At 36.2% G+C, this 14,911-nt stretch overlaps 2 protein-coding genes and 1 non-coding gene across 3 annotated transcripts; 2 read left to right on the top strand and 1 right to left on the bottom strand.

Moving 5' to 3' along the window:
• Positions 1 to 2,774: 2,774 nt before the first annotated feature.
• Positions 2,775 to 2,858, bottom strand: TRNAL-CAA. The gene has a single exon. It is a non-coding gene; the product is annotated as a tRNA-Leu (tRNA).
• A 4,806-nt stretch (positions 2,859 to 7,664) lies between these two features.
• Positions 7,665 to 10,298, top strand: LOC106449577 (putative kinase-like protein TMKL1). The gene is made up of 2 exons (XM_013891315.3): positions 7,665 to 8,700; positions 9,316 to 10,298. Exons 1-2 carry the CDS (start codon positions 8,214 to 8,216, stop codon positions 9,894 to 9,896), a joined length of 1,068 nt encoding a protein of 355 aa, XP_013746769.1. The 5' UTR covers positions 7,665 to 8,213; the 3' UTR covers positions 9,897 to 10,298.
• A 915-nt stretch (positions 10,299 to 11,213) lies between these two features.
• LOC106446069 (WD repeat-containing protein WRAP73-like) lies at positions 11,214 to 13,700 on the top strand. Its single transcript, XM_013887740.3, has 6 exons — positions 11,214 to 11,470; positions 11,991 to 12,479; positions 12,571 to 12,792; positions 12,870 to 12,942; positions 13,058 to 13,165; positions 13,253 to 13,700. The coding sequence occupies exons 1-6, from the start codon at positions 11,354 to 11,356 to the stop codon at positions 13,618 to 13,620; spliced, it is 1,377 nt and encodes a 458-aa protein (XP_013743194.2). The 5' UTR covers positions 11,214 to 11,353; the 3' UTR covers positions 13,621 to 13,700.
• Positions 13,701 to 14,911: the final 1,211 nt, after the last annotated feature.

Raw genomic sequence — 14,911 nt, 5'->3', positions numbered from 1 at the left:
ATTGGTATGGAACATCATGCTCCTTGCAACCTCCATAAGATGGCGATTCTTCCTTTCAGCAACTCCATTTTGTTGTGGTGTGTATGGGCAACTTGTTTGATGGATTATGCCATGTTTTGCTAAGTGATGTTTGAAAGCAGTGCTTGTATATTCTCCGCCATTATCAGACCTAAAAATTTTGATCTTGGAATTGAAATGGTTAGATACATAGTTTTGGAAGTTAATAAAAGCTTCTAAAACTCTATCTTTAGTTTGAATCAAGGTGAGCCATGTATATTTTGATTTTTCATCTATGAATGTAACAAAATATTTATGGTTCTCCCTAGACATACAAGGTGCTGTCCAAACATCAGAGTGCACAAGATCAAAGCAATTTTCATAAATAGTCTTAGAATTAGGGAAAACAGATCTCTGATGTTTACCAAGAATACAAGCCTCACAACTTCCACTCTTTAAAGATAGATTAGGTAACATCAGTCCTAAGGCACGATAATGAGGATGACCTAATCTAGCATGCCATAAAACATCACTAGCTAACACAGAAGCAGAATTGAAAGCACAAGATAAATTTGAAAGCTTGGTGTTTTCAAGCAAGTAAAGCTCTCCCTTGCTCACACCCTTTCCCAGCATCTTCCTGGTCTTAATATCCTGAAAGCACACATCATTAGGACTGAAAATAACATTGCAATTTAGATCATTGGTTGCTCTCTTAACAGATAATAAGTTGGATGTGAAAGTAGGCATATAAAAAGCTTGAGACTCCTTATCAAACAGTTTCAAGTTTCCTACTCCTTCAATTGGAATTCTATCACCATTAGCAATCACTACACTCCCTAGAGCAGGTTTAACATCACTAATCAGTCTAGCATCCCTAATCATATGATGAGAAGCTCCCGAATCGATGATCAAAGGTCTAGTAGTATGTGAAGCACTGTGAATAGAATTTAAAGCATTGACACTGATGTTACCAGAGTTTGCATTGATAGCTTTGATAAGGGCTTCAATGTCTGACTTGCGGATGAAGGCATCATCAGGGGATGGCTGGGACATGGCATGGGATGTGGATCCACCAGTGTGGGTGGTTGAGATCATAGCTCTTCCATCTTCTCCTATGCGCATGGAGCCTGGTACTGTGGTTTCATGAGCTCTTGCTTCATGTGCTTTGGCCTGGTTGTATCTGTTGGTTGAAGCAGGTCTGAGGTGAGGATGGAGGATCCAACAATTGGTTTTGGAGTGGCCTAGATTCTTGCAGTGCTCACAAGTCACAGACTTGTCTCCTCCTCTTCTTGGTTTGAAGTGTGCTTTGTTGACTGAAGCACTCTCCATCTTCTCAGCTTTGTTTGCCATAGACAGTTCCCCTTTTCCACCAAAGAGACCATCTGAGCCTAGCTCCTTCCGAAGTTGAGCACACACATCATCATAGCTTGGAAGCTCTTTAGCTCTCAATATGTGTTTAAGTACATCATTGAAGCTTGGGTTGAGTGTGAGAAGCAATCCAAAGACCTTGTCTTGCTCACGCCTCTCTTCTAGTGTACTAGGATCAGTGGTACTTGGTCTCAGCATCTCAAGTTCAGACCACAGCTGGCTGTACTTCCCAAGGTGCTTGGTGAAGTCCATCTCCTCTTGCTGTAAGTTGTTGATTGCCCTCTTAACCTCAAAAATTCTGGTGAGGTTTGAAGTGTTGCCATATACCTTGTGTAAGGTATCCCATAGCTTCTTTGCAGTCTCACAATGTGAGTAAGACTCCATGATAGGAGTATCAAGTGAGCCTTGCAAGATAGACAGCACCATGAGATCCTCCTGACCCCATTTGCCTTCATCTACCACTACAACCTCCTTGCCATCTTCTCCTTGGGTGATTTGTCTTGGGGCCTCACTTGTGGTGATGTGCTCCCATAGACCTCTTCCTCCAAGAGCTGTCCTGGTCAATCTCGACCAGGTAATGTAGTTAGGACCTTTCAGGATGACTGGAATCCTAACTAGCTTGTGCTGCTCCATCTTTGCTTGCTATTGTCTAGCGGGTAAAAAATAAAAAATTTGTCAAGGAGAAATTTGAATTTCTGAGGCTAGGCAAGAGAGAAAACAAGGGAAGCCAAGATATGTTCTCTAGAAATGAAGAAAGTAAACCAAACAAGTGAAAGAGTAAGGTGAATAGAGTAAATTTGCGGAAGCAGTTTGGTGTTCAAGAGCTTGGATGCTCTGATACCATGTTAGAAATTGAAGAACATAGTGAAGAACAAGAGAGAGAGAGAGAGAGATGTTTAATCTAGAAAGTAGAGAGAGATAGAGTAAATAAGGAGAATCTTATTTGCTTGATTCTGCCAGATATATCACCGCAAATCCTGCCAGATATATCACCACAAAACATAAAAAGAAGTATAAAGATAAAAAAAGGCATAGAAAACTACAACAAATGTACCGTGAATCAAGATAGACTGTGCATATGTGTCGGAGTAGCTAAGGCTCTGCCACCATAACACAAAGACGCATGCTGCAATGGTAACGGCTATTCCGAGTGGCAACGTCACCCATGCCACTTTCAATAATCTGGTCATGTCCTTCTCTGACACAAGACCATCACTGCATAACAAAGTTAAGGTCACTGCCCCAATTATGTAAAACTAGATCAGCGGGAACTGCTTTATGTAATACCTGTTGATGTCAGCACGCAAGCAAGCGCGCCTGAACCCCTCCCGGCTAAGGAACAAGTTTTCCGGTTTGATTCGGTTCTGAACCGAATCGAATAAAGAGTTATTAGACCAAAAATGATAATATGTCAGAAGTGGGATTTGAACCCACGCCCTCTCTCGAAGACCAGAACTTGAGTCTGGCGCCTTAGACCACTCGGCCATCCTGACTGTTCGATTTCTACCTGACTATTAAACTAAGTAATGAATATGGTTTGTCTAATTACCAAACTAAACCCATAAAACATCTGTAATTATGTATCTTAAAATTCAATTTTGAAACTATCGATAAATCTATATGCACATGCGGTTTTTTTTTTTTGTCATCTCGATTTATTAAAAGCCAAAAAACTAGCAAGATATAAAGAAACAAAGAAAATACCCAAAGAACAAGGCCCAATCTTACAAGAAAACTAGGGCAAACCGCAAAGCCCAACAACATAAAAGCCCAAAGGAAAAAAGAGGCTCGACAGCTCATGGCCTAACGCGTCACGCATGCGGCAGATGGACGCGTGGCGGTAGAGCAGAGACAACCCTTTCTTCACCGATTTCGAAAACGTCGCCGGAAAGTCTAACCGGAGAATCGCCGGACACACCGGGAACAGGAGACTCAGGAAAAAAGAAGTCAGACGCCATAGAAACAGGAAATCAGTTGCCAATCCGTAACATCGTTTCCGAAAGAATCGATTCCGACCAACCAAGATCCAATAAACCAAAGAAAACTGAAAATTTTATTGAAAAGCCATCTTTAAAAATCAAAATAAGCTCGAAGATGGAACCACCCAGAACGGGAATAGTTCTCAGTTTTCAAAAATCATTCTTAGCAAAGTGGAATCGAATGAAAATCTAAGAAACGATGGATAGATAAAAGAAAAAACTTTACAAACCCAGATAAAACTGGATATAAACATATGAAATCCATCGGAGATGAAGATGAATTTCAAGGTGATAGCCGGCTAAGACGATGCTTTGTGAGCCATCGTTTACCGGAGACGAAGGCCGACCAAGACGGTGCTTTCGTAGCCCGAGCATCGGGAATCAAGCGCCGTTAAAGGAGAATCCGGAGAGTCGATGAAGAGATCTCATCAACCATCCCGTTGATTCCGAGGGACGACACCTGATGAAGCTCTCTCTCTCTAAAAGATTTAAGAGAGATAAGAGAGAGAGAACTTTCTTTTTCCACATGCGGTTAATAACATTGAAAATATATGAAGGTCACAAAAGAAATTGGAAAATAACTTGAAAAGAAAACAACCAAGTCTAGTTTTTTCGATTTTCTTTAACAACTTTCAAATTATGATATGATTGTTTGTTTGTATGGTCAAGTTACATAAGTATCTAATTTTCATTACGAACAACTCGATCCGTCTGATATTGATAAATAAATTTCGTAAAATTAGTCAATTGGATCTCATCCCACCGGATAGTCCTGAATTATAAAAAAAAAAAAGAACTTTCAAATTGTTATAACTGCTTTGTCATATGAAGGCCATCCGTCCACGGGACTGTATTCTATACTATGCCAGTACTTTTAAAAAATCTTTTTACTAGGATCATGAGCCACTTATATATAGATCACATTGTGACCATCGAAATGAAACTGCCGACCCACGTATCAAATAAGTATTAAGTGCCGTCCTCAGTCTTCAATCGTTTTTTGTTTTTGGCCCATGCACTTAATATTAGTGTTGTATTGACAAGTATCACTGACTCTTTTTTTGGTAAAAAAATTATACTCCCTCCATCCTCCCGAGTAAGATTTTCTAGATTTTTTTTTTGTTTCATAAAGATAGATTTTCTATATTTTTAAAGTACTTTTGTATACTTTTGAAAAACATTAATTACAAATATTTGAATTAATTAGATTTAATTGGTGGAGAGTAATTGGAAAGTATATAGAAAAATAAATTGTAAATTAAACTGTAAACATTTATTACTCTCTCTGTTTCTAATTGTAAGTAGTTTTGCTTAAAAGCACGAATATTTAGAAAATTGTTATTTAAAAGAATATATCATTTAACCAATTAATTCAACCAATTATTAAAAATCTAACATTATTTCATTGGTCACACAATATACAATAAATGAAAAAGAAGTATTGAAATATGTAAATTATTTATATTGTGAAACAAACTTTTTTTGCTAAAACTACTTACATTTAGAAACGGAAGAAGTATATTTTTAATAAGCGTGAAATCTCTATAAAATTTTACTTTTGGGAACGGAAGTAGTATCATACTGATGGTTATTGGTAATATTTAGTTCGGTTTATCATACATAACATATTTACAACTAGTATATAAACAGATTTCTTATCATGAGGTCAGCAAATCTTTTAAAACGTGCAAACCCCTAGTTCTGAAGACTAGGTCAATGGTGGTGAACGATTTAAAACATTGACGTGGGCTTCTTAAACCATGGCCATGTTGATGTTAGATAGTGGGACCTAAACATATACTAGGTGAGTATGAGCCGTTAAATAAAGTGAAGTTCATTAATCATTATCGATGTCAACAGTCTAATAAAAGGAATTTAGAGACAACCTTACAGCTAACAAAAGATTAGTCGTAATGTAGAGTGACGAATCTCAACAAACCTTTCATTTTCACTCTTTACGCTAACACAATCATACCGGCTCAAAACTACATGTATATATCGGTGGGTTTTACGTAGGGGTGGGCAAAAAACCCAAACATAACCGATCCAAACCAATCCAACAGAAGTTAAACCGATCCAAACCAAACCGTGCTCTCTACATAACCCAATTGGTTCATGTTTTACTCAATCCGAATGGTTTGGTTTGGTTTAGATTCAAACCGAACCAAACCGAACCAAACCAATAATCCAATATATTTTTATCTATAAATAAATATAAATATAAATATATATATATATATGTAAACATATTGTAAATTTTAGTTAAAGTTTTGTTTTCCATTTTTTTTAACTTCCATATATTTTTTTAAAAAATCCAAATATGATTCAAATAATCCTAATACCTAAAGATTGTACTGAAAACAAAATCTAAAAACTATAAGCATCTAAATCGTAGCCATCTCGTTTCGTTCATCTTCTTCAATTTTCATTTTCTAAATTATGTAACAGTTATTATAGAATCAATAAAAACAAAAAGGTTGATGCAAATAGTCTTTTAATTAATAGGTTTTGGAATGCTTACAAGTCTTTGTTACGCTAATTAGATTACAAATAGTCTATTCTTTGCTTATTATGTATTTATTCCTTTGACGTGGTTAAGAGTTTTGTCATCGAGCTTGTTTTTTGTTTCATAGATTTTTAAAGAAAACCAAACTAAATCTAAACCAAACCGAACTAAACCGAACCCAAACCAAAGCTACTTTAGTTTTAATTGGGTTGAGTTTTATAAAACTCAAATTAACCAAACCAAACCAAACCCAAACCGAATCCGAAATTAAACCGATATGCCCACCCCTAGTACTTTTACTTACGCAACATCATAATAATTAACAAATATGAAACAAAATCTATGTTGAATCAGCCGTGTGAATCCGAATAGAATACCACCCGAGAAACCAAATACTGGATACTATACACTGACCAGTTACTTAGCCATGCGAATCCCTACATAGTAGAGTAGGAAGTACAATATTTTCTCAATAGCATAGTCGTCAATATTGAAAAAACGTATGGATACATAAATTTGGAATCATTAGTAATAATGAACTTGCCGGACAAAACTCCCAATCAAAGATCTGCGATGTAGCCAACGCACTTCAACCACCATCACTAGTCAAACCCAACATTTATCATCACCACTTTCAACGTTTTTCTTGAGATGATGAGAATTAATTACCATGGTCGCGACTATTTATCTTTGGAGAAGTCAAAGAAACTAACGTGCTACATGAGACATCATTTAAAGATAATCTTAGTATGTACTGTCAATATACATCTTTTTTTTTTGTTCAACACTGTCAATATACATCTTAATTTCCAATCGACACATTATTTCTGTTTCTGTCTGTGTGTTTTAATTATATGACTATCGGGTTAGAACATTTCTAATCTCATTCTATTTTTTTATTTTAAAATAGATTAAAATAGAATATGAAACAAAAAAAGCTCTAATCTTATTTTATTTTTCATTCTATTTACTTCATATTTTGTTTTATTTTATTGTAAAAAAAATGGAAATGCTCTTAGTTAAGTAGATAACCATGATAAAATTTTCAAATGTAGAATAAAAAGCTTATGTTTATATAAAACATGATACTACTGTATTTGCGTATATATACAATATACATAGAGAAATTTTTGGGTTCACCCCCTAGGGTGAACTTTTAGATTCACCCCCTAGGGTGAACTTTTAGATTCATCAACCAATAGTGTTTGAGTATTTGATATTTGATATCTTTTAAAAAATGAAACAAAATTGAATTTTCAAATAAGATTATATTTTTTAATTAAAACAATAAAAATACATAAAAAATAGTTACAAAAAATAAATGAATAAATATTGTTAAACCGTTAGCAAAATACTAAATCTTATACCCTAAATCCTAAACTCCAAACCCTAAATTATAAACCTTAAATCTTGGATAAACCGTAAACTATTGGAAAATTTTAAATTCTAAATCATACATTAAAAACTAAATCTTAATAACACTAAACCCTAAACCCTAATCACTAAACCCTAAACCCTTGGATAAACCCTAAACCCTCGAATAAATCATAAACTCTAAATCAAAAATATTTAAAATAAAACCCTAGAGTTTATGATTTATCCAAGGGTTCAGAGTTTACCCAACGGTTTAGGGTTTAGTGATTAGGATTTAGGGTTTAGTGTTATTAAAATTTAATTTTTAATGTATGATTTAGGGTTTAAGATTTTTCAACGGTTTAGAGTTTATCTAAAGTTTAAGGTTTAACGTTTAGGATTTAGGATTTAGGGTATAGGGTTTAGTATTTTACCAAAGACGTAACAATATTAATTAATTTATTTTTTGTAACTATTTTTATGTATTTTTATTATTTTATTTTAAAAATATAATCTAATTTGGATATTCAATTCTATTTCTTTTTTTAAAAGGTATCAAATATCAGATACTATTGGATGGTGAAACTAGAAGTTCATCTTAAGGGTGAACCAAAAATTTCTCATATACATATACCCTTGCAGGCCAAAGAATTAAGAAACCATAAACATAAATTCAACACTGTTGGTACAAAAGATACTATTATAGATCTGTCCTCTGAACTTAAATATCAACTTCATCTCCCCCCCTATCACCATCATCCTCTCTTTCTCATTTGTGAACAATAAAACTCCACAGTGCCAGACTTTCCGTTTCCTTCTGATGCAGTTTCCATTTCCATTTCCTTTCCCACAAAATATTCACTGCAATAAATTCTAAATTCTGAATCATCCACTTGTCATTTATTAACGCATACCCATTTCCCCTAAAGTCTTTCATATCATAAACACAAATATATATTCACAATTTTATTTTCCAGAAATCTAGAGAAGAAGAGAAAAAAAAAGATCCCATGGAGATGACAAGAAGCCACTTCTTAACATTGTTACTCGGAGTCTCTATATCAGCATTAGCCATCCTACTCTTGTTCATCTTCTGCACAAGAAGAAAACATTCATCTACTGAATCTGAACAACACGACGTCGAGTCCCATGGATTCTCCTCAGAGGCAGAGAAGCTCGTGACGTTTCGCGGCGGCGAAGATCTCACTATCTGCGATATCCTCGATGCTCCCGGAGAAGTCATCGGAAAATCAAGCTACGGCACTCTGTACAAGGCTTCCTTGCAACGCAGCGGTAAAGTTAGAGTTCTCAGGTTTCTCCGACCGGTTTGCACTGTGAGATCGGATGCTAAGGAGTTTAGCGGCGTCATCGAGACGCTTGGGCTTGTTCGACATGAGAACTTGGTTCCTCTGTTGGGTTTCTATGGTGGAAACAGAGGAGAGAAGCTTATGGTTCATCCTTTCTTCTCTTCCGGGAATCTTTCCGACTTCACCGCAAGTAAGCACTCTGTTTTTTTTCTTCTAAATGATTAAACTTTTTTTTCTTTTTTTCCGACAGAAAGTAAAGAACTTTAACTTTTACGGGAAACAAACAGAATCATGTTCTACTTTGCTGGTAAAATGGTTGGAAACCTTTGCCGTTTCCATGATGTTGATATCACTTTTACATTGTGACTGCATGGCTTTGCCTTTAGATTTTGTGGCTGTAGGCGGTTTACTAAAGATTTTAATAAAATATTTTTTTTAGAAATTTTGAAAACTACAACTATATAATTTTCTTCAAAATTTTTGAGGGTTTTAGACTAATGTTTCATTTGGTTTTGTCGAGGACAGATCATGTGTACCTCAGTGCCTCATACATGTAGAAACATATACATACAAGAATGTGTGTTTATACTACATAGCTGGAATTATACAACATTAGCTGGATCATTTAATTTTTGTTTTTTTTTTCATTATTTATTTAAGCTATTTAAAAGTATATAACTCATATAGCTTTGTGTTTTGTCGGTACTGTTTTTGTTTAGTTTTTTTCTTTCACTTTTCCATTTCATTAGGACAAACACATGAAACATGTTGATCTAAAGAACATTATATTCTTTTTGGTTGGTAGGTGGAGATGATGAATCAGTAAAATGGATCAACATTTTACGCATCACTATTGGATTAACCGAAGCTCTTGATTATCTTCACAATAGGATGCAGAAACCGATAGTCCACGGCAATTTAAAATCCAAGAACGTTCTTCTGAACTCGAGTTTCGAACCTCGAGTCTCTGATTACGGTTTGCATCTCCTCTTAAACCTCACGGCAGGACAAGAGATTCTTGACGTTTCTGCAGCCGGGGGGTACAAAGCTCCTGAGTTGATAAAGGTGAAGGAAGTGAGCAAAGAGAGTGATGTGTATAGTCTCGGTGTGATCATGCTTGAGCTAGTCACTGGTAAAGAACCGATAAATAAGGATCCAACAGGAGATGATGAGTTCTATCTTCCTGATTTTGTGAGGAATGCTGTTATTGATCATAAGCTGTCTGATCTATACCGTCCTGAGATTCTCAAGAGTAGCGGTGATATGAGTGAAGAACGTGTCCTCAAGTATTTTCAGCTTGCATTGTCTTGCTGCTCTCCTTCGCCTTCCCTTAGGCCAAACATCAAGCAGGTCTTGAGGAAACTCGAAGACATCAAGAAATGTTAGAAGAATTTTGGAATGATTGAGAGTAAGAACGAAAGAAGGAACCAATACAACTCTTTACAAAGGTTCATGATTAAAAGGTCATAGTCAAAGGAAAAATAGGAGTTGCTTCCGAGGTAAAAGACTTCTGATATGATCAGTGGCCTGAGGAGATGTAGAACATTGATGTTAATGAAGATAACATGGAACAAAGTTATTACGAGAGTAACACAATTGTAAAGAGGAGAGGATTGTACTTAGAAGTTTACGCATCTTGAGGGGTCGACTATCTATTTCTTCACGAGAACTATGGTATAGTGCTATATGTCTCCGAAACTATTGCCTCTATTTATATTCCACTGAGAATAAAGTTTCATTCCTATTTCCCCCCAAATATATAAATCGAAACCTATTTTTCCTCAGCCATCGAATTAGACGGTTTAATACCGGTTTACTGTATTTAGTTGAACTGTAAACCTCTTAAAGTTAATAGTTAACCAAATAAGACCCGATTAAGATCCATTTAAACCTAATTATAACTCGATTAAAGACCCATCCACGTTTAAAAAAAAATCAGACCTAAGTTTAATCTATAGAAACCTAAAATCCCAAATTGTAGAGCCGTCGAAGGAAATATCCTTGGATTTGGAAGTTAAGTCGACAAGAGATCAATGGGGCTAGTCTCTGAAGCTGTTCAAAACATGGAAGATGAATTTGACGAAGAAGCTATGGAGAGAGACAAATTTGAAATCAAGCATTTTGGTCTACTTAATTTTACTGTGTTTTGGTTTATTTCGGCTCAGGTTTAGATCATAGGTCGGATTTCATCATTAAACCGTCTAATTCAATGGTTGAGGAAAAATATGTTGAGATCTATATATTCGGGGAAAAAAGAAATGAAACTTTATTCTCGAAGAGATATATATAGAGACAATAGTTTCGGAGACAAATAGCACTATGATAGTTCTCGTGAGACAATAGTCAACCCTCTTGTGAGAGATGTGTGGGAGATAGTGTTCCGATAGGAGATATAGTGTCTATTTGTTAGTTGATCCAAAAAAAAAAACTGACTATTCATTAACTTTTGTCTTTTCAAAGTTGATGTTGATGTTCTGTTTTATGCTTTCTGTGGTTTTCCCGGGTAAAAACCACCAAAACAGAATTTACCGAACGACCTTCTTCTCTTTATAAAATAAAAACGGCACGGTGTTTGTAAAAGAAGGGTATTGCTGTCGTTCAACGAGTAAAGAAAAATGGGCCAAATAGGCCCGTTTAAACCTGAAAGCCATACCCAGAATCTACCCAACCCAATAAGAACCCGACCCGAAACGCCTCGTAATCTTCTCGCTTCTCGTTTCAATTTTGAAACTCGTCGTCAGGAGTATCCATGCCTCTCCGAGCTTAGTTTAACGAAGATCATCGGCATTGATTCATCTCCTCTGAGAATTCACCGCACAATCTCTCCGCATCTTCCCCAAATCATGGAGTTCACAGAGGCTTACAAGCAGACAGGTCCTTGCTGCTTCTCCCCAAACTCTCGCTACGTCGCCGTCGCCAATGACTATCGCCTCGTGATCCGCGACACATTCTCGTTTCAGGTTTGAAAAAAAAAAACTAATTCGGTTCGGTAGCTTTCTCACCTAAACCCTAGATTTCACCGATGAATCTGATGTAGAATGTCAATTTTGGATCTTACCATGTGTCAAAATGCTAGTAGATCTTGCTACCTGATGATATCGTTGAAGTTTATTTTTTCTTCTGGATCTTTATGAATATTCAAAATTTATCTGTAAATATAGAATTTTAAAACTAGGAGATAATATACATATTGAAAAATAAAATGTTATTTTTAGCCAATATAAATTTAGTTCTATCGAATTTTTAAATAAAAAAAATTGAAATAATTAAACTAAATCAAAATAAATAAGATTAAATTTAATTACATTTATGATTTTATTTTTTCCAAAAAGATAAAATGAAAATATAAAAATTATAATGTTAATATTTAAAACCAAATTTTAAATTAAAATAAAATTATATTTAAAATTGTTATATCTGCGCATGGATCAAGAAAACTCCTATGTTAATGAATGTAAAGTGTTTATGTAAATGCTGCAGGTTGTGCAATTGTTTTCTTGCTTAGATAGAATAAGCTACATAGAATGGGCGCTTGACTCTGAGTACATTCTTTGTGGCCTCTACAAAAAACCAATGATTCAAGCCTGGTCACTGACACAGCCAGAGTGGACTTGCAAGATCGATGAAGGTCCCGCTGGTGTTTCATACGCTAGGTGGAGTCCAGACAGCCGTCATATACTCACAACCTCTGAGTTTCAGCTGCGGTTGACAGTTTGGTCCCTTTTGAACACAGCGTGTGTTCATGTGCAGTGGCCAAAGCATGGCTCCAAGGGAGTTTCGTTTAATAAAGATGGGAAGTTTGCTGCAATCTGCACGCGGCGTGACTGCAAGGACTATGTTAACCTTTTGTCTTGTCAGTCGTGGGAGATCATGGGTAGTTTTGCTGTTGATACCTTGGATTTGGCTGATCTTGAGTGGTCGCCTGATGATAGTTCTATTGTGGTGTGGGATTCGCCTCTTGAATATAAGGTATGTGTTGTTTTGGTCGTGGTCATAGCTACCAATGGTTATGTTTGGTTTTGTCGTGGATATCTCTTAAGTTTGTGTAACCTTTGGGCAGGTTCTAATCTATTCTCCAGATGGTAGGTGTCTGTTTAAGTATCAGGCATATGAATGTGGACTTGGTGTGAAGACTGTTTCCTGGTCTCCGTGTGGTCAGTTTCTTGCCATTGGTAGCTATGACCAGATGCTACGGGTCCTGAATCACCTTACTTGGAAAACATTCGCTGAGTTCTTACACCTATCAACTGTTCGTGCCCCCTGTCGTGCTGCTATTTTCAAGGTAAAGGTCTTTCCATAATGCTGGTTGTCAATGCAGGCGTGTAGTAGTAACCTATTGGTCGTTGTTTTTTTTTCTAGGAAGTTGATGAACCCTTGCAGCTCGACATGTCTGAGTTATCGTTGGATGACAACTTTATGCCAAGCAATTATGGTAACAAACCTGTTCTTTGTCTTCTGACAGGGACATCTTTCAGAACACTCTTTTGTGTGTAGTCGTTATAAACATCTTCATTGATTGCTTGTTTTTCATGTGGTTATATGTTCAGATGCTTCGGAAGGCTATATTAGTGTCAGGTATGAAGTGATGGATTTACCAGTAGCACTTCCTTTTCAGAAACCTCTCGTGGACAAGCCTAACCCAAAACAAGGAGTTGGTAAGCTTTCTCTTCTGCATCCAAACGCAATCTAGGAAACTGCAGGCCGATGTGGAAAATTGCTAAACTCTTTCAAACTGTTCTTAGGGCTTTTGGCTTGGAGCAAAGACAGCCAGTACATATGCACACGAAACGACAGCATGCCAACCGCCCTATGGATATGGGACATGCAACGCCTCGAAGTTGCAGCCATCCTGGTCCAGAAGGAACCTATCCGAGCCGCTGTCTGGGATCCAACCTGCACTCGCCTTCTCCTATGCACTGGAAGCTCTCACCTCTACATGTGGACTCCCTCGGGTGCGTTCTGTGTATGCAATCCTCTCCCGGGATTCTCCATTACTGACCTCAAATGGAACATTGATGGAAGCTGTCTCCTTCTCAAAGACAAAGATGCGTTCTGCTGTGCCACTGTCCCGCCTCTTCCTGAGTCCAGCGACTACAGCTCTGATGACTGAGGATTCCTTATCTAGTTATCTATTTCTTTGTAAAAGTTGCAGCCTTGTGTGTCTCTCAATTTTAGGAGTGTTTCCTTCCCCTCGACTTTTATTAGTGATTGTTAACTATTTTCAATGTATAAAAAGGTTTTAACAAAAAATACCGTTTAAGTTCTTCATACAACAAAAGAAAGTTTTTATTTCAGGGATTAGGCTCCTGCTTGATGCTGGTGTATGGACTCAACAGATAAAAAGGTATTCACCAAAACTATCTGGTGTCTGTGAAATAGGTTTCTGTGTGTGTTAATGAACATTCAGTATAGGGTCATGATTACTTTGGCTTTTTAATCATAATGTTACATGATCCTTTAATAAATACTCTGGAATATCCTCGAAACCTCGTTGTCAATGTCGACAAGGAGAATAGGATATTTCCGTTTAATATTCATATGCAAGTTGTGCATCTCTCTTTCAAGTGTATGTACTCTGTAGCTTGTGGTCCATTATCTTTATCGATGAGTGCTGACTTTTACCTAACCTATGAGACAAAACATTTGCTGCTAGATTCTTAATACTGGTCCCTCTTGCAACTTGTTCATCTTGATTCACTCCCCCTTCTCCTCTTGTATAAACATTTAGGTACACTCACTTATTCAAGCTGTTACTGTTAAGTATTTATGTTAGGAGGTTGAAACTAGGGCTAGGCATCATTACTCGTTACTCGCCTTAAACTCGTTACTTGACTCGTATCCGCCGTGAAAATTCAAGTACTCAGTGTTGTCAAAGCAAGTAACAAGTAGACAATTTTCATTATTTGCAAGACCAAGTCAAGTATCAAGTATCATTATTATTTTTAGTATTTGACTCGTTACGCCCCGTTATTTGTCCCATGACTTGCTATTTGTTACATGATCTATTATTTATTTGTTAATATTTGTCTTTTCTTTTACTTACATTTTGGATTGGACACAAATATTCATTATTTTTTTTATACTTGTTACTTGTTTCGTATCCATCTTGATTTTTAAATAGTCGTTGTCGTCTAGTCAAGCATTACGTAAAGAAGACAAATAAAAATATATATATGCATATTTCGATATATATAAACATTGTATAATTTTCACGATAACAAGAAATTTTTCTCTAAACAAGTAACATGTAATAACAACTCATATAACTAAATTTTTAAGTAGAAAAAACAAAACAAATTTGTATTTCTATTTGAAACCTTGATTGTGTGTTTTGCGTTTGCGTTTACACGTGAAATGGTTGGAGAGCCTTCAGTTTGTGTTTGACGTGTGCGTTTGCAATG

Source organism: Brassica napus, chromosome C9 (genome assembly GCF_020379485.1).
Source record: "Brassica napus cultivar Da-Ae chromosome C9, Da-Ae, whole genome shotgun sequence".
Classification (NCBI taxonomy): domain Eukaryota; kingdom Viridiplantae; phylum Streptophyta; class Magnoliopsida; order Brassicales; family Brassicaceae; genus Brassica; species Brassica napus.
The sequence above is the reverse complement of the archived record's forward strand: the minus strand, read 5'-3'. Positions and strand labels throughout refer to the sequence as shown.